The sequence below is a fragment of the Heterodontus francisci genome, chromosome 2, assembly GCF_036365525.1.
Source record: "Heterodontus francisci isolate sHetFra1 chromosome 2, sHetFra1.hap1, whole genome shotgun sequence".
NCBI lineage: Eukaryota > Metazoa > Chordata > Chondrichthyes > Heterodontiformes > Heterodontidae > Heterodontus > Heterodontus francisci.
In genome coordinates, this window is record NC_090372.1 from 169,023,433 (window position 1) to 169,042,335 (window position 18,903).

The 18,903-nt window shown below is 44.2% G+C and overlaps 1 protein-coding gene across 5 annotated transcripts in view; it reads left to right on the forward strand.

Moving 5' to 3' along the window:
* spag6 (sperm associated antigen 6) overlaps positions 1-18,903 on the forward strand; it is a 256,251-nt gene that overhangs the window by 76,919 nt on the left and 160,429 nt on the right. For 4 of the 5 annotated variants that reach the window (XM_068013711.1, XM_068013716.1, XM_068013714.1 and 1 more), the window contains 2 exons: positions 6,180-6,346; positions 7,605-7,788. In XM_068013711.1, the coding sequence (XP_067869812.1) occupies positions 6,180-6,346; positions 7,605-7,788 (351 nt within the window). Of the gene's footprint in view, positions 1-5,707; positions 5,790-6,179; positions 6,347-7,604; positions 7,789-18,903 lie in introns of those variants that run through there. The other variant, XM_068013715.1, reaches the window with a different exon arrangement.

The window sequence follows — 18,903 nt, forward strand, 5'->3', positions numbered from 1 at the left end:
GAATTTTTGAATCCCAATACTCTTTTTAAGCTCCTGATATCACTTTGAACTCCCATCCCTTGGCTGATTGTAGGAATCATCTGAGTTCCTCATTGTCCCATGCTGTTTCCCCAACTCAATGCCTTCAATGATATAGGAAGTAATACAAAAAAGGAAAATTGTGAAGCAACAAACAGAAAAAAGTAAAAAATGAAGAAAATGGGAGGGTGAGAGGGGTGGAAGTAGCAGGAGATATTGAGAGACAATAGTGAGGGAAGTGAGAAATGAAGAGAAACAAAAGTGAAGAGAGAGTTGATGGGAAGGAGTGTTCCTCTCGGCTTCACAAAAAAATTTCCAACTTGCTACTGGCTCATTCTCATGGGCCCCCCCTCACTTCACTGTCTGCACCCCCTCTCCTCCAACAAGTTTTACTTGTCGGCTGGGCACGTGGTGTGGCCAGCCAAGTTACCTCTTAAAGAAATGGTGTGCTGCAGCAGTGTGCCCATTGGATGCCTACAGCTCACCAAAAAGATCTTAAATGAGGCCCAAACCTGAAAGTTGTTCAGACCGCTGCATTGGCTTATGGATGCATCGCCGATATTGCGCCTGTTTGGCACCCAACCTAGAAGTCTCACCCTTTGTTTCTTTTTGATTTAATGGATGGAAGAACAAGGTGCAGCCAGTTGCTGAACACTATAACAAAACCAAGTATCTTACAAAATTGCAAAGACATCTATCCTTGGGTCCAATGGAATAAATCCAGTCTCTTTTGAGCCCCTAATGCATGCTTTAACAATTCTGGTTTCCCAGGTGATGGTTAATGCTGCATTTCAATTTTTGCATACAAGAGACAGAGTCCCAGGCAACAACGTTGCATAAAGTAAAAAACTTTACAAAAGATTGCCTGAGAAGGAAGAAATGTTTGTCAGTGATAGTATTTCGCTGTAGTTCCTCTTTAACAGGAGTTAATTAAAAGTATTCATGTGATAGACTAGTGACAAAAAATATTTAGGATTTTCTTATTCAGCTGTCATTTATTTAAATAATGTGGACTAGAAGCATACTTGGTGTTGGAAAACTTATGTTGTTTCTCCATTTGTTAATTGACTGTTCCACCATATATTTAATAGGTTAAATGATACATAGCGAGCAGCAGCAAAATTTTGGCATTAAGATTTAATGTACAGATTTGGGGAGAAATTTGTTTGGGTCACAGTGCAACACAGGCATATGTCGATTCATTGGGGCAGGCAGAATTGGGAATATATTATAAAGAAAGGTAATACAATGCAAGACAAAATGTTGATTTCCTGTGGCATTGGCCCAGGATAAGTTATATCCCTCATTCTGTAACTGTCTCTTTGCTTTTCTTTTATGTGGGTTTCTCTGTCTTCAGCATCCTGTCTCTTATGGCTATCACTTTTCTCATTATGGTGCTATCTCACTCTTTCCAACTCTTTCATGCAACTGCTTTTATAGTCTTTTTTGCACTTTAACACATTTCATTCTTAAATATAGATAAACCATAGGAGGAGGAAATAGTCTGGCCCATCAAGTTATGCTGGCTCTCTGAAAGAACTATCCTCAGTCCCATTTCTCCATAGCTGTTTAAATTTTCTTTTTCAAATACTTAACCACACCCTTTTAAGTACTGTTGTGGATTCTGTTTCCACCACTATTTCTGGTTGGCATTCTATGTCCTAAAATACCTAATGAATTAAAATAATTCTCCTTAGTTCTCCCTTTGTTCTTTTGCAGGCATTCTAATTACTGACTCACTATCTAGTTGAAATAATTTCCCCCTATTTACCATATCCAAATCTGATAACCAAAGGCTTTCATGCCTGCTATCATTTTAGTGAACCTCTTGTATGGCTTTGACATCTTTCCTAAAGTAAGGCGCACAGAACTGGGCACAATGGGCTGTATTTTCCGGTTATACCTCCCATAATCAGGCAACATAGTGGAGGAAAATTGGGTGGGGAGGCCAAACTAAATTTTCCTCCCTTCTCTCCACAAGCAGGGAAAGGCATCCCATTATGTCCTATACATGAAAATGACTGAGAAGGTGGGGCCCATCAACACTCAATTTCCTGTCTTTTATCTTCATCCCAAAGGACAATGAGGGCCATTCCCCCTTTAGAGGTAGGAGGCCAGTAATGGGCACTCTTACCATTCCTAAATCCTTACCCGATTTAGGCTTTGGCTTTGAAAAAAAAAAAATCAAACCATATATTTTGGGTTCTCCTAACCCCTTTTAAATAGGTACCTTGCTCTTCTGTTTGGCGGGTTCCCTACTACAGCACCACCATAACTTGTTCCTCAGGTCTCATTGGGATCCCATCAGGTGCCCATATGAGTGACTCACAGGAAACTGGAATGTAGTCATTTGTGGAGCCGGGGTGACAGACAGCAGTCCTATTCCATCACCTCCTCTGGTCGAGAGAGTTGGGGTGGAGGAGAGGTGGAATACAGGCCAATATTCTTACTGTAACTTTGTGGATTACATATAAAGTTTAAGTCAATATTTCCCCTTAATTTGCCTCTAACTCAAGTTGCTAGTGTTAATAGATCTTGTGTTCTAATTTAGAATTTATTCACCAATGAGGCTACAATGCTAAAATCAGCCCCTTTCAACCTATAAACTCTCAAAATTCAAGCAAGACAACCCAAAAAATAAATAGGAACACAAAAAAGACTGAGTTGCCAAGTTTACAGGGCTAGATTAGAGACGTTGGGTCATATGTTTCCAAGCCACAACTTGGGTGCCCCTAATATAGATCAAACCCCCAAACCAGGTTGCTGAATGTGTTCTGGGAGGGAGATTTCAATGTCTATCACCAAGAGTGGCTCGATGGCACCACCACTGAGAGCTGGTCAAGTCCTGAAGGATGTAGCTGTTCAAGTCCTGAAGGATGTAGCTGTTAGACTGGGCTAATGGCAGGAGAGAGAAGCAACACAAGGCCAAAACCTATTTGACCTCGTCCTCACAAATCCGCCTGTCGCAGATTCATCTGTCCATGACAGTATTGATAGGAGTGACCATTGCACAGTCCTTGTGGAGACGAATTCCCGTTTTCACACTGAGGATACTACCACCTTGTAAAAAATGGGGTAGATGCAGGACAGATCTAGCAGCTCAAAACTGGGCATCCATGAGGCGCTGTGGGCCATCAGCAGCAGAATTGTATTCCACCACAATTTGTAACCTCATGGCTGGCATATCCCTCACTACCATTACCATCAAGCTAACTGATCAACCTGAGTTCAATGAGAAGTGCAGGAGAGGGTGCCAGGAGCAGCGCCAGCTATATCTGAAAATGAGGTACCAACCTGAAGAAGCGACAACATAGGACTATTACATGCATGTTAAACAGCAGAAGAAGCGTGTTTTGGCAAGAGCCGAGTGATCCCAGAACCAACAGATCAGATTACACTTCTGCAGTCCTGCCACATCCAGTCATGAATGATGGTGGACAATTAAAAACTAAATGGGAGGAGGCGGCTCCACGAACATCCCCATTCTCAGTGATGGTGGTATCTAGCACACGAGCGCAAAAGACAAGGCTGAAGCGTTTTCAGCCATTTTCAGCTAGAGGTGCCGAATGAATGATTGTTCCATCTTGGCCTCCTCCATAGGTTCCCAGCATCACCGATGCCGGTCTTGAGCCACCTCATTTCACTCCATGTCATTATCAAAAAATGGCTGAGTGAACTGGATACAGCAAAGGCTATGGGCTCTGACAACATCCTGGCTGTATTGCTGAAGACTTGTGCTCCAGAACTAGCTGCACCCCTAGTCAAGCTATTCCAGTACAGTACAACATTGGTATCTACCCAACAATGTGGAAAACTGCCCAGCTATCTCCTGTCCCCAAATCCAATCAGGCCAATTATCACCCCATCACTGTACTCTGTCACCATTGTTGGAAGGTGTTGTCGATAATGCTATCAATTGGCATTTACTCAGCAATAATCTACTCACTGATGCTCAGCTTGAGTTCTTCCATGACCACTCACTCTGATCCAGACCACATTATTGCCTTTGTCTAAAATTGGACAAAGGAGCTGAATTCCAGAGGTGAGGTGAGTGTGACTGTCCTTGGCATTCAGGCAGCATTTGACTGAATGTGACATCAAGGAGCCCTACTAAAACTTAAGTCAATAGGAATTGGGGGGGAAAACTCTCCATTTGCTGGCATCATACCTAGCACAAAGGAAGATGATGGTAGTTGTTGCAGGCTAATCATCCTAGTCCCAGGATATCACTGCAAGAGTTCCTCAGGACATTGATTTAGACTAAACCATCTTCAGCTGCTTTATCAATGACCTTCCCTCCATCATATGTTCAGAAGCGAGGATGTTTGCTAATGATTACACATTTTTCAGTTACATTCATAACTCGTCAGGTAATGAAGCTGTCCATGCCCACATGCAGTAACCTGATGGTATTCAGGCTTAGACTGATAAGTGACACGTACATTCATGCCACACAAGTGCCGGTCAGTAACTATCTCCAACAAGCAAACATCTAACGATCTCCTTTATATTCCATGGCAATACTGTTTCTGAAGCCCCCACGGTCAACATCATGGGCGTCATCATTGACCAGAAATTTAACTGTACCAGCCACATAAATACTGTGGTTGGAAGAGGACAGAGGCTGGCTTTCTGCAGCAAGTAACTTACCTCCTGATTCCGTAAAGCCTGTTCGCCATCTACAGGGTACAAGTCAGGAGTGTGATGGAATGCTGTCCAGTTGCCTTGATGAGTGCAACTCAACGACACACAAGACACTCGACATCATCCAAGACAAAGCAGCCCACTTGACAGGTACCCCATCCACCACAATAAGCATTCACGCCCTTCACCATTGCTGCACAGTGGCAGCAGAGTGTACTATCTACAAGATGCAGTGCAGCAACTCAATAAAGGCTCCTTTGACAGCAACTTCCAAATCCATGACCTCTATCACCCAGAAGAACAAGGTCAGCAGATCCATGGGAATACTACCACTTTCAAACTTCCCTCCAAGTCATCCTGACTTAGAAATATATTGCTGTTCCTTCATTGTTACTGGGTCAAAGTTGTGGATCTCTGTCCAACAGCACTCCATGTGTACTTAGACCACATAGACTGCAGGGGTTCAAGAAGATGGCTGATCATGACCTTCAAGGGTAATTAAAGGATGGCCAATAAAGTCTGGCCTTGTCAGCAACGACCACATCCCACAAATGAAGAAAATACTGATTTCCCCTTCCTAGGAAGGATATTAATTCACACATGCAGCACCTTAAATGTAAACTACATTAAGCTTTATAATAAAAGGTAGTCTCTGTGCGATTTTAACAAAATGCGAAGACAGACTTACATTTATGTAAGTGTTGTTCACTACCATGGGACTTCCCAAAGAACTTTATAACCAATGAAGTACTTTTGAAATGTAGTCATTGGTGTAATGTAGAAATTATACATCTTTTATTGTGATACATAATTTTAGTTATTTTCAGTTAATAAAGACACATCCAGTTTTCTAAAAGCTAAAATGTGACAAACGGTGGAAATAAATAACTTGTTAGCTCTACAGCTATGATAGTAGAATACTGAAATCCCTTTTGCCTAAATTTAATTCATCTTTGATCATTGTTTAAATAGCGTAAGCTATGCTTGCTGTTGGCCAAATTGCTGAAGGAGTAGTAGATAGGAAGTGACTCCTCATTGGTGGATGGAGAAAAGTAAAATCAGCATTATCAGTCCTTCTCTACAGAAGTGGATCTTCTGTTGTAATTGAAGGAGGGAGTTTTATGGCAGTGAGTAAGGATCCGATGAATTTAAAAAAAGTGATATGTAATTGTTGATACAAAAATGAAGAAAAATACTGAAAGTAACAAAAGTTTACTGTTGTCGGTGTGTGGCATAAGAACCCTCTCGTAGATGACAACCCTCATTCTTAAAGTAACATGGACAACTAAATTAACAGCTGTTGACTTAATGGTTGTCGTCATTTTGGTTCCTTTAATTTTTTCTATTTCTTACACTGTTATTCTCGGTTTTAAAAAAAATCTCACATTATCTGCTATCTAGTAGGAATCAATTAATAAAAAGATTGATGAACAAACAATTGAAAAGCAAACTGCTTTCTAAGTATTGTAGAATAAAACTAAAATGTATAATTTTCCTATTTTCTCTCTCCCCTATAGGTGTGATGTCTCTTTTGAGGCCCCTGTTACTAGACGTAGTTCCAAGCATTCAGCAGACAGCAGCATTGGCACTGGGACGTCTAGCTAATTACAATGATGATCTGGCTGAGGCTGTTGTTAAGGGAGACATTCTTCCGCAGCTAGTGTATTCATTGGCGGAACAAAATGTAAGACCTCATATTTCCTTTACACTAAGATCAAAAAAGAGATAATATTGGTATAATCATAAAGGTAGAGCTCTGCAGTTTCACGACTTAGAAGAGTGAAAGCATGTATTAAAATAAGTGAATTGTGTACGTCATGGTGATTTGTATTCCAACTGTGAGCTAGTTTTGAATATTTTTTCCCTACTGAAGGGATCTAGTTTAAAAACAGCATAAATTGCCTGCACCGAGGCTTTGCACATTAGCTTTTAGTTTGTCAGGCAGCTGTGAGACAGTGGTTAGCTGGGATCATTGAGGGCACCAGCAGATTAGTGCGGGGTCACAAAAGGCCTATCATACTTTAGTGACTGAGGGCAAGTGAAGGAAGCTAATTAGCCAGTTCATGTAGAGTTTAGCTGCACATGCAAGCAATCTGTTTGTCCCTTGGGCAAAACTACCTTCCTGACTTCCAAGTTGATGATTACAGTGATGACACATTATTTCAAACCATTTAGAAAAAAGCTTATTAAATTGCCATCCTTATGCATTTCAAAAACATTAATAATTTTTCACTTGAAGTCAGATGCGTATTTTTAAATTAAGATGGTGTTGTATTCTTTCCCTTTTGATAAAATGTATCAGTGTACATTCAAATCCACTGATCATTTGAGTAGGTGCTGTAAGGTTTACTTAATTTACCTTCAAGATAATGTAGATGATTCACTTTTTGGTGCTACTCATTGTAGTTTCTGGTCACATCTTGAAAGCTCCAGTTATTTCATCTGGTCATAGAATGGTGTTCGTGATGCATTATATAAAGGAAACCAGATTTAACGAAAAGAACAGTCATGACTAGTCTGCTCTTAAAACTTTTCTTCAGAGCCACATTAGCAGACTCAACACCTGATAAATTATCAGCTACAAAACAAGCTTTTGCAATGTAATTTTCATTTGGTCATATTTATTTTTCAAATCTTTCACAAAGTGGAAGTGATTGATGAATATATTGTAATATATATTACAGTGTATGCCCATGTAAAACAGCATGCCTGTTATTTTACCAAGGACATGAATGGTACTTTTAAAAGAATGTCGTCAATTAAAAAAATCATTTTAGATATTAGAAACAGCCATATGTACTCAAAATAAATTTAACACTTATGTCATCATGGTGTACTGTGATTATTTAGGTTTTTCTGCACCATAAAAACACATCTAAAATTAGGCATCACAAAGCTCTATTTAAATAAGCTGGTTACGAAATACTTCTATTTTTATAAAGCGTTTCTACAAGAAAGCTGCAGCCTTTGTGTTGAGAGCCGTGGCCAAACACTCTCCTCAACTAGCCCAAGCAGTGGTGGATTGTGGGGCACTGGATGCATTGGTGATCTGCCTGGAGGAGTTTGATCCAGGAGTGAAGGAAGCAGCAGCTTGGGCACTGGGATATGTTGCACGCCACAATGCAGGTGAGGAACACTTGGACCTGGCTTTCACATTTTAAAGCAGTTAATTCTTGTGATTGGCTGTGGTCAGTTTCCATGACAACCCAAGGAAAAGGGAAGCCAGCTTGGCAGCATTTCACTACTGCAAACAAAATGATCTTCTGAAATGTTGCAGGTTGGGCAAGAAGAATGTTTCCTAAGTTTTGTCTCATTTTGAACTATGCGTATTGTTACTTCTGTCTAATCAACAAAAGGACAAAGCTGCTCTTGTTAATCAGACAGCAAGTAACAGTGTCCGACACATTCTGCCTTTAATCTACTGGTAATCTGACCACGTATTTGAAATACATATGTGTCCTTCCAACTGGGTTTAAAGTCAGCTAAAATCCAACCTCCATTTGATAATACTACTCTCAAATTCTGGATGTTGAATGAATGCTGTTTTTAAACAAAGTTTATCTCAGTATAGATTTAAGGCTGATGATTCAGAAGCATGCTGGTGTAAACTGTAAGCAGATACAGCTATGATTTGCCATGTTTTATATGTCTTTCGTTCTGTGTTCCACATAATCAAAATACCCCGTCCTGCAAGAATTCCAATTTCTGCATGTTTATATGTACAAATTTATTTTAAAATTAAGTCGCTTTCCATTGCGTAGCAAAAATATAAACCTGACTAATTTCACTCAATCCACTTCTGCAGGCTCAACTACTGTATCCAAATGATAGCTCTAGAACTTTGTAAACATGCTCTGTAGTAACCAAGTGACTTTCAAGGCCGATTTTAATTCTGGGCAGGAGCAATCTCGTGTGGGTTTGTGAGTGGGAGACCTGTCAGATTTTAGCTGCTGAAATATGTTTCTGGCAAAAAGTGGCAGCTGGCTGGCGGGGGAGGATGAAATTCAGATAGCTTGGAGACCAGCCTCCAGCATCAGAACGAGATGACTGGCAGGTCTGGGAAAGGATATTCCACGAGTCTTGTGCTTGGGGGAGCTGAAAGAGTCTAGGGCAGTCGAGGCAGCAGTAGAGCACTCCTGCTTCTCTGAACCCAGTAAAGAAAGGTTTTGTAACTTACCTCACTGGTTCCTGGTAGGTTCACCTGGCGGGCGACCACGGCAGGCGCCCCGCACATGAGCAGGTTAAAATGCCATTGGGATCCCATGTATCTTATAGGATCCCAATTTGCATTTATTAAATGAGACTCCTGTGAAGTTTAGTAGGACCTTCCTCCACCAGCAAAATCAATGGTGTTGAAATCACACATTAGCAGGAATGGAGCAAGAAACAGAACAGCTCTATATTAGCTACTGTCCTGCTCCTTTCCTGCCAATGGCAGGAAGTTAAAATCATTTTCATTCTCTAAATTTGCAAATAGTTTTAGAATATACAAAACAAGAGGAGGAAGAAGCTCTGCCTTGGTTTGCTCATCTCAAGCCTGATCTGCATTTGAACTTCGGTTGCCAGTTCAAATCAATGCCTTATAGTCAGTAAGTCAGAGGTATTGGGCCTCTGATTACCCTAGTCAACGGACTGTGCATGCTCAGATTAGTTTTTCCATAACTATAACAGCCTAATCAGCAATCACTAAAGGGACTAGTGAAGGCTGTCAAAGAAAAGGGAAGTATTACCATTTCTACTTACCTTGATGTGGAACCAGTAAGAGCAGATGTGCTACTCTTGGTTGCATAGAAATACTGTGAGCAGCTGCCAACCCCTGTTCTTGCCCACATTGTTCACTTTCAGGTTGCTCAAAATATCCCTATAACTGGTTACCAGGATGCTTTAGTGACTGCTCAGCTCGGATTTCCCTTGGATTTTCCCTCTTCCTGCCTGGAGACATCACAGTTTCTTCTCTTCTCCGCTGATATATTCTTGGATGGAAATACCACATCTTCTGCTCGTTTTCTCTCTACTTGATGCAGTTAGATCAGGTTGGATGAAGCAGTAGGTCTTTTCTCATCCTATTTATAGGTTTGTATATTCGTATGCAAAAGATAATGCTGAAAGGTTTGCAACCGTCTTCGACTGAAGTACCAAGTGGACGATCCAAATCAGCATCCTGCTGAGGTTCCCAACATTGTAGAACCCAAAGTGGTTCACTCCACATGATATCAACAAACACTATGGGCCCTGACAACATCCCGGCTGTAGTTGAAGATTTATGCTCCGGGATTGGCCACGTCTCCAGCCCCAAGCTCTTCCAGTACAGCTACAACACTGGCATCTCTCCAACAATGTGAAAAATTACCCAGGTATCTCCTGTCCACTAAAAGTATTACAATCCAATCCAGTGAATTACTGCCCAAAAGGTTTACTCTCAATCATTAACCAAGCCTTGGAAGAGGTTGTCAGGAGTTGTCAAGCAGCACTTGTTGACCAATAACCTGCTCACCAATGCTCAGTTTGGGTTCTGTCAGGACACTCTATTCCAGACTTCATTACAGCCTTGGTCCAAACTTGGGCAAAAGAGCAGAATTCCAGAGGTGAAGAGTGTGACTGTCCTTAACATCAAGGCAGCATTTGATCAAGTGTGGCATCAACGAGCTCTAGTAAAATTGAAGTCAATGGGAATCAAGGAAAACTCTCCATTGGCTGGAGTCATACCTAGCACAAAAAGGTGGTGGTGTGGTTTTTGGAGGCCAATCATCTCAGCCCCAGAACATCGCTGCAAGAGTTTCTCAGAGCAGTGTCCTATGTCCAACAATCTTCAGCAGATGATTACACTGGTCAGTTCCATTTGCAACTTCTCAGATACTGAGGCAGCCTATGCTCTCATGCAGCAAGACCTGGATAACATTCAGGCTTGGGCTGATAATTGGCAAGTAACATTCATGCTTCACAAGTGCCAGGCAATAAGCATCTCCAACAAGAGTAACTATCTCCCCATTACATTCAATGGCATTACAGTCAACAAATCCTGATCAACATCCTGCAGGTCACCATTGACCAGAAACCAAACCAGATAGATAGAAAGACAAGGGTAGAAAGTGAGCGGGAACACCATCGCCTCCAAGTCACACTGTCCTGGCTTGGAAATCTAAATCCTTGCCGTTCCAGCATTTGAATCCTTATCTCGACTTTTAGATAATTATTTGCTGTGATCATTTGTGACATTGGTATTGTAAAACTTCAAAGTCAAAATGTACATTGACCCAAGGAAAATGCTTGAAACATTGAAGCATGTTCAGCTTCTACTTTAGGCATGTTAGATTTGAACTGAATTTAAACTTCAAGTTATTTTGATGAGATTGCTATCCTCTCTGAAGGTCAGATTTCTGGCCTGTCCAGATCTATTTTTGTACCTTTGCTTTTAGAACACCAACTTGGATATGCAGAACATTGATCTGAGGAGGAAATGATATTTATTAGAATTGAAATAACAGTAATCAACTGTGAAATTCTGAAAGCTGTACCAGCATATTTACATTCATTTGTCAATTGTTAGCAAATTGCAGTTTAGTTCTTCCATAGCCGGTAATCAAAAAGGTGGCGTGCAGGATGCAATTCTCGTTATTTGCAAGCTTTCTGTCTGCCTCAACCAGTTAAATGTGTAAAGGACACTGTATGCTGCTGAGTAGTATATGCAAAATAGTTTCTGAACTGATCCAGGTTTGATGAAATTACAAATGAGTTAAAAAAAAAACTTGCATTTATATAGCATTTTGTCACATTCCCAGGGCATCTCAAAGTGTTTCACAATCAATTAAATTCTTTTGAAGTGCTGCTATCATGTAGGCAATATAGTAGCCAATTGCAGACAGCAAGGTGATGAATGACTGATTTACCGGTTTTCCTTTGAGGGAGGAATGTTAGCTAAGATACTGGGAGAATTCCTGTTCCCCGACAAACAGTGCCTTGGTTTTTTTTTAAAATACAGTCGCTGTGCGGGCAAAAAGCGGGGGGCAATGCTTAATAAATAATGCTTATTTTCATTTTAATACATTTATTTTTTAGAAACATACACTTTCCCTTTGGGCTAAATGTCATTCCCAGGCCAACAGTGTGAATAGGTAACCAGTTTCCTGCAGCCAGATTTTTAAAGCCTGTTGGGAGTGGAAGTAGGTGCCTGTGCATTTGAAGATCATTTGCCCGCCACCTCCGGAACACAAAGATGTTTTTAAAAGAACACCGAGAGGGAGGGAATGGGAAGCCTGCAGGTCTCCAATTATTCGCCTGTTGAGCTCATTAAAAGGCTGGTCAGGAGTAGTTTGAGAGTTTCAATGGAGGGGCACAGGGAAATTGCCATGTTTGGAGCACGGCAGGGTGTAGAAGACATGAACAATGTGGAGAGCGGATTAACATATAATGCAGAGGCCCAAAATAAAGTTCAGCTGCTCCAAAGGTACCACAGGGTAGCCATTGCTGGAGATGTAAAACTTGCATTTGTCAGTGGTGAGTGGTAGGAATCTGGAGAGGGATGTTAGCCCACTGGTATCACTTGAGCAACTGGGTTGGCAGGGGAAAGCCTGGTGAACGGAGCACCAGCTGAGGGAGTTCAGATGGGAATAGGCTATTCGGACGTTGAACAGAGCAGCCAGGATGAGCTTCAGCAGATGTAACCTCATGGACAGCAGGAGACCTGAAGAGCGCTGTGGAGGCCTGCAAGAGGAAGAATGCACTACCCTAGACATCAGTTTGACCACCCAAGAGTCAGCTAACCTGCAAATGACAGTGCTTCAGTGCCGTAGGAGGCTAAGCCTATCCAGGCATATGGTGTCAGACATTTGTGCTCTGATCCACAATGACCTGAGGCCTTGCAGCTCCCAGGTCAGCCTCTTACCTGCAACCGTCAAGGTCACCATCGCCTTGAACTTCTATGCAACCGGGTCATTCCTGGGATTAGCTGCGGACCTAGGTGGCATCTTGTAGTTGGCATCCCATGCCATCAGGCAGGTCCTGGATGCTATATTCAGGAGGGCAGGGCAATACATCCACTTTGACCTAGATGGGCTTTACTGCCATTGATGGATTCCCTCAGGTCCAGGGCGTCATCGATTGCACTCATGTAACCATCAAGGTACCGACAGACCAGCCAGTCAGATTTCTGAACAGAAAGGGCTACCACTCATTGAATGTCCAGATGATCTGTGACCACAGGAAGTGAATCTTGCAGGTGTGCATCCAGATCCTGGGCAGCTGTCAGGACTGTTTTATTCTGAGAGAGTCCCAGGTGCCGACCTCTTCAGGCCCACATCCAGACTCCATGGGTGGCTCCTGATAAAGGCCTGCTACCCGATCCGTACCCAACGACATGTGTTGGGTTGGGGTCAGGTCGGCCCCTCTTCCGGGTCCGGCGGTCGGGTCGGGCCGGACACACACGGTAAGTGCTCTGCTGGTAAGTATTAATTTAAAAAAAAAAAAAACTTGAGCTGAGAGTCCAGGACGAAACGGAGTCTGCGCAGTGAGCGAGTGACGTCACTATAACATCACGTATACACTGGAGCTTCCGAGCCGGAAGGTAAGTAAAGGGGTGGTCGGGTCGGGTTAGGCTCGGGTCTGCTGTGGATCGGTTGGGTTCGGGTCAGGTTCTTTTTTCCAACCTGAGCAGGCCTTTAGCTCCTGATACATGTCCGAAACCCAGATATGATGGAGAGAGGTGCTACAACCAGAGCCATCTCCTAACATAGACTGCATCGAACAGACCATTGGCCTCTTGAAGATGCCCTTCCGTTGCCTTGACCAGTCAGGTGTTGCCCTCCAGTTAGAGTCAGCCAGAGTGTCCCATATCATGGTCATCTGCTGCACCCTGCGCAACATGACAATGCGAAGAGGGCTGGAGATGGATGAAGGAGGAGGAGCTGGAATGCCATCGCACCTCAGAGGAGGACTGGGAAGCAGAAGAGGAGGAGGAAGGGATTGCTCCAGCAGTGACTGGCAACCAGGCAGTGGAGGACACAGTGCTGTCACAGACCTCGGTGAACTGCAATCTGGCATGGCAGTAGCTGATTCAGCAGCGCTTCAGCTGATCGCCCCAGGCCCTTGTGGCTGATGACTCCAAAATTCACCTTCTAGCATAGAGTTATCATACCGTTATGACCCATAACTGCGAGGTCCCATTGCCAACCATGAGCGTGCAGAATGAGGGTTTCTCCGCCAACATTCACCAACAGCACATAACATTGCTAGGGCCCCATGTTTCCCCCCACCCCCCACAATGCTCCCTCCCCTTCAGAGATGCAACATCAATAACACACATCATAGTGATAACAAACAAGTTAATAACGTGGTGATAACAAAAGAACAGACAAATGTGCAGAACAGCTCACAGGTGACCCATTAAATGGTCAACAGCGTGGCACTTTTCTTTCCCCAACACTTGTACGGGGTGCTCCCACTGTGGCAGAGGATGAGGTGGAGGCAGCCTGCTCCCTAGTCTCTGCCTCTGGCTGAGATACCCGTAGTTTCCATCCTCATCTGATATGCCCTTGGGGACTACTCCTTAGACTGTTGCGACTGCATCATTGCAGGGGCTGCGTCTGTCACAGGGCCTTGGCACACAAATGGCTCGAGTCAGAGAGGGTAATGCCAGTGCCCCCTGGGGAGTGGCCCCTTCATCTGCCGCTTCGAACGTCTCAGCCCTTTCCTGGTGCCCTTGGTTACTGGATGAGGCCACTGACAAACACAGCTGGCATCCGCTCCATGCATCTGTGGGCCATCAGGGACACAGTGGTTGATGCTACAAAGAGTCTTGCTCTTTCTGTGCATACCAGTGCGTTGCTCCTGCACCCACACAGAGTGGTGTTGCATATGGCTCTACAAGAAGTTGCCCAATTTCTCATGCAGTTGAATCCCTGGGTCGTGACAGAGCAAACGTGCTGCATGGACTCCATCGCCCCTCCATGGCTCTTCAAGGGAATTCTGACAAACAGGAACTTATGTGCCTCTGGTTCTTGAGGAAGACCCTCCTTGTTTGTGACACCTGAGGCATAGCACCTTGGCCCAGCAAAGCATCACTGTGTCTGGCCTCTGTCCTGAGGAGGACTGCCCACAGCTGACTGCCTCACCCTCTTCCTCCTGCTCACAGTTGGTGAGGTTCAACCAGTGCTCTTTTCTTATGCTACTCTGGATCCCGACTGGGTTGTGTCTGCACTGGTGGAAGGTGCCAAGGTATGATATGATGGTACAGGTAGAGGAAGAATTCTTGGAGTGTATACGGGATGGTTTTCTGGACCAATACGTTAAGGAACCAACCAGAGAACAGGCTATCCTAGACTGGGTATTGTGTAATGAGGGGAATAAATCGACAATCTAGTGGTGCGAGACCCCTTAGGGATGAGCGACCATAATATAATAGAATTCTTCATCAAGATGGAGAGTGATGTAGTTGATTCCGAGACTAGGGTTCTGAAGCTTAGTAAAGGAAACGAGTTTGAGGCGCGAGTTGCCTGTGACAGATTGGGAAACATGACTTAAAGGGATGACAGTGGATAGACAATGGTAAACATTCAAAGAGTGCATGGATGAACTGCAACAATTGTTTATCCTTGTCTGGTGCAAAAGTAAAACGGGAACGGTAGCCAAACCATGGCTTACAAGGGAAATTAGAGATAGCATTAGATCCAAGGAAGAGGCAAATAAATTTGCCAGAAAAAAACCAGACCTGAGGATTGGGAGCAGTTTAGAATTCAGCAAAGGAGGTCCAAGGGATTGATTAAGAAGGGGAAAATAGAGTACGAGAGCAAGCTTGCGGGGAACATAAAAACTGACTAAAAGTTTCTATAGGTATGTGAAGAGAAGATTGGTGAAGACAAATGTAGGTCCCTTACAGTCAGAAATAGGGGAATTTATTATGGGGAATAAAGAAATGGCTGACCAACTAAATGCATACTTTGGTTCTGTCTTCACAAAGGAGGACACAAATATCATACCAGAAATGTTGGAACACAGGGCTTAGTGAGAGAGGGGAACTGAAGGAAATCAGTATTAGTAGAGAAATGGTGTTGGGGAAATTGATGGGATTGAAGGCCGATAAATCCCCAGGGCCTGATGGTATGCATCCCAGAGTACACAAGGAAGTGGCCCTAGAAATAGTGGATGGTGGTCATCTTCCAAGATTCTGTAGACTCTGGAACAGTTCCTACAGGTTGGAGGGTAGCTAATGTAACCTCACTATTTAAAAAGGGAGGTAGAGAGAAAGCAGGGAATTGTAGACCAGTCAGCCTGATGTCAGTAGTGGTGAAAATTCTAGAGTCCATTATCAAAAATTTTGTAGCAGAGCACTTAGAAAACAGTGGTAGAATTGGGCAGTCAGCATGGATTTATGAAAGGGAAATCATGCTTGACAAATCTACTATAATTCTTCGAGGATGTAACTAGTAGAGTTGATGAGGGGGAGCCAGTGAATGTGGTTTATTTGGACTTTCAGAAGGCTTTCGACAAAGTCCAACATAAGAGATAAGCGTGTAAAATTAAAGCGCATGGGATTGGGGTAGTGTATTGCAATAGATACCTGCTTGAGTTGTGTACCTATCATAACCTCTGCATCACCAACTCGTTCTTTCACACTAAACCCTGTCACCAGGTTTCATGGAGGCACCCAAGATCACGTCGTTGGCACCAGCTAGACCTCATTGTCACAAGGCGAGCCGCCTTAAACAGTGTTCAAATCACACGCAGCTTACACAGTGCGGACTGCGACACCGACCACTCCCTGGTGTGCAGCAAGGTTAGACTCAGACCAAAGAAGTTGCATCATTCCAAGCAGAAGGGCCACCCGCGCATCAACACGAGCAGAATTTCTCACCCACAGCTGTTACAAAAATTTCTAAATTCACTTGTAACAGCCCTTCAAAGCACTCCCACAGGGGATGCTGAGACCAAGTGGGCCCACATCAGAGACGCCATCTATGAGTCAGCTTTGACCACCTACGGCAAAAGTGCGAAGAGAAATGCAGACTGGTTTCAATCTCATAATGAAGAGCTGGAACCTGTCATAGCCGCTAAGCGCATTGCACTTTTGAACTACAAGAAAGCCCCCAGCGATTTAACATCCGCAGCACTTAAAGCAGCCAGAAGTACTGCACAAAGAACAGCTAGGCGTTGCGCAAACGACTACTGGCAACACCTATGCAGCCATATTCAGCTGGCCTCAGACACCGGAAACATCAGAGGAATGTATGATGGCATGAAGAGAGCTCTTGGGCCAACCATCAAGAAGATCGCCCCCCTCAAATCTAAATCGGGGGACATAATCACTGACCAACGCAAACAGATGGACCGCTGGGTTGAGCACTACCTAGAACTGTACTCCAGGGAGAATGCTGTCACTGAGACTGCCCTCAATGCAGCCCAGCCTCTACCAGTCATGGATGAGCTGGACATACAGCCAACCAAATCGGAACTCAGTGATGCCATTGATTCCCTAGCCAGCGGAAAAGCCCCTGGGAAGGACAGCATTACCCCTGAAATAATCAAGAGTGCCAAGCCTGCTATACTCTCAGCACTACATGAACTGCTATGCCTGTGCTGGGACGAGGGAGCAGTACCCCAGGACATGCGCGATGCCAACATCACCCTCTATAAAAACAAAGGTGACCGCGGTGACTGCAACAACTACCGTGGAATCTCCCTGCTCAGCATAGTGGGGAAAGTCTTTGCTCGAGTCGCTCTGAACAGGCTCCAGAAGCTGGCCGAGCGCGTCTACCCTGAGGCACAGTGTGGCTTTCGTGCAGAGAGATCGACTATTGACATGCTGTTCTCCCTTCGTCAGATACAGGAGAAATGCCGTGAACAACAGATGCCCCTCTACATTGCTTTCATTGATCTCACCAAAGCCTTTGACCTCGTCAGCAGACGTGGTCTCTTCAGACTACTAGAAAAGATCGGATGTCCACCAAAGCTACTAAGTATCATCACCTCATTCCATGACAATATGAAAGGCACAATTCAACATGGTGGCTCCTCATCAGACCCCTTTCCTATCCTGAGTGGTGTGAAACAGGGCTGTGTTCTCGCACCCACACTCTTTGGGATTTTCTTCTCCCTGCTGCTTTCACATGCGTTCAAATCCTCTGAAGAAGGAATTTTCCTCCACACAAGATCAGGGGGCAGGTTGTTCAACCTTGCCCGTCTAAGAGCGAAGTCCAAAGTACGGAAAGTCCTCATCAGAGAACTCCTCTTTGCTGACGATGCTGCTTTAACATCTCACACTGAAGAATGCCTGCAGAGTCTCATCGACAGGTTTGCGTCTGCCTGCAATGAATTTGGCCTAACCATCAGCCTCAAGAAAACGAACATCATGGGGCAGGATGTCAGAAATGCTCCATCCATCAATATTGGCGACCACGCTCTGGAAGTGGTTCAAGAGTTCACCTACCTAGGCTCAACTATCACCAGTAACCTGTCTCTAGATGCAGAAATCAACAAGCGCATGGGTAAGGCTTCCACTGCTATGTCCAGACTGGCCAAGAGAGTGTGGGAAAATGGCGCACTGACACGGAACACAAAAGTCCGAGTGTATCAGTCCTGTGTCCTCAGTACCTTGCTCTACGGCAGCGAGGCCTGGACAACGTATGCCAGCCAAGAGCGACGTCTCAATTCATTCCATCTTCGCTGCCTTCGGAGAATACTTGGCATCAGGTGGCAGGACTATATCTCCAACACAGAAGTCCTTGAAGCGGCCAACATCCCCAGCTTATACACACTACTGAGTCAGCGGCGCTTGAGATGGCTTGGCCATGTGAGCCGCATGGAAGATGGCAGGATCCCCAAAGACACATTGTACAGCGAGCTCGCCACTGGTATCAGACCCACCGGCCGTCCATGTCTCCGTTATAAAGACGTCTGCAAACGCGACATGAAATCGTGTGACATTGATCACAAGTCGTGGGAGTCAGTTGCCAGCATTCGCCAGAGCTGGCGGGCAGCCATAAAGACAGGGCTAAATTGTGGCGAGTCGAAGAGACTTAGTAGTTGGCAGGAAAAAAGACAGAGGCGCAAGGGGAGAGCCAACTGTGCAACAGCCCCAACAAACAAATTTCTCTGCAGCACCTGTGGAAGAGCCTGTCACTCCAGAATTGGCCTTTATAGCCACTCCAGGCGCTGCTTCACAAACCACTGACCACCTCCAGGCGCGTATCCATTGTCTCTCGAGATAAGGAGGCCCAAAAGATTGCAATAGATAGAAAATTGGTGGGCAGA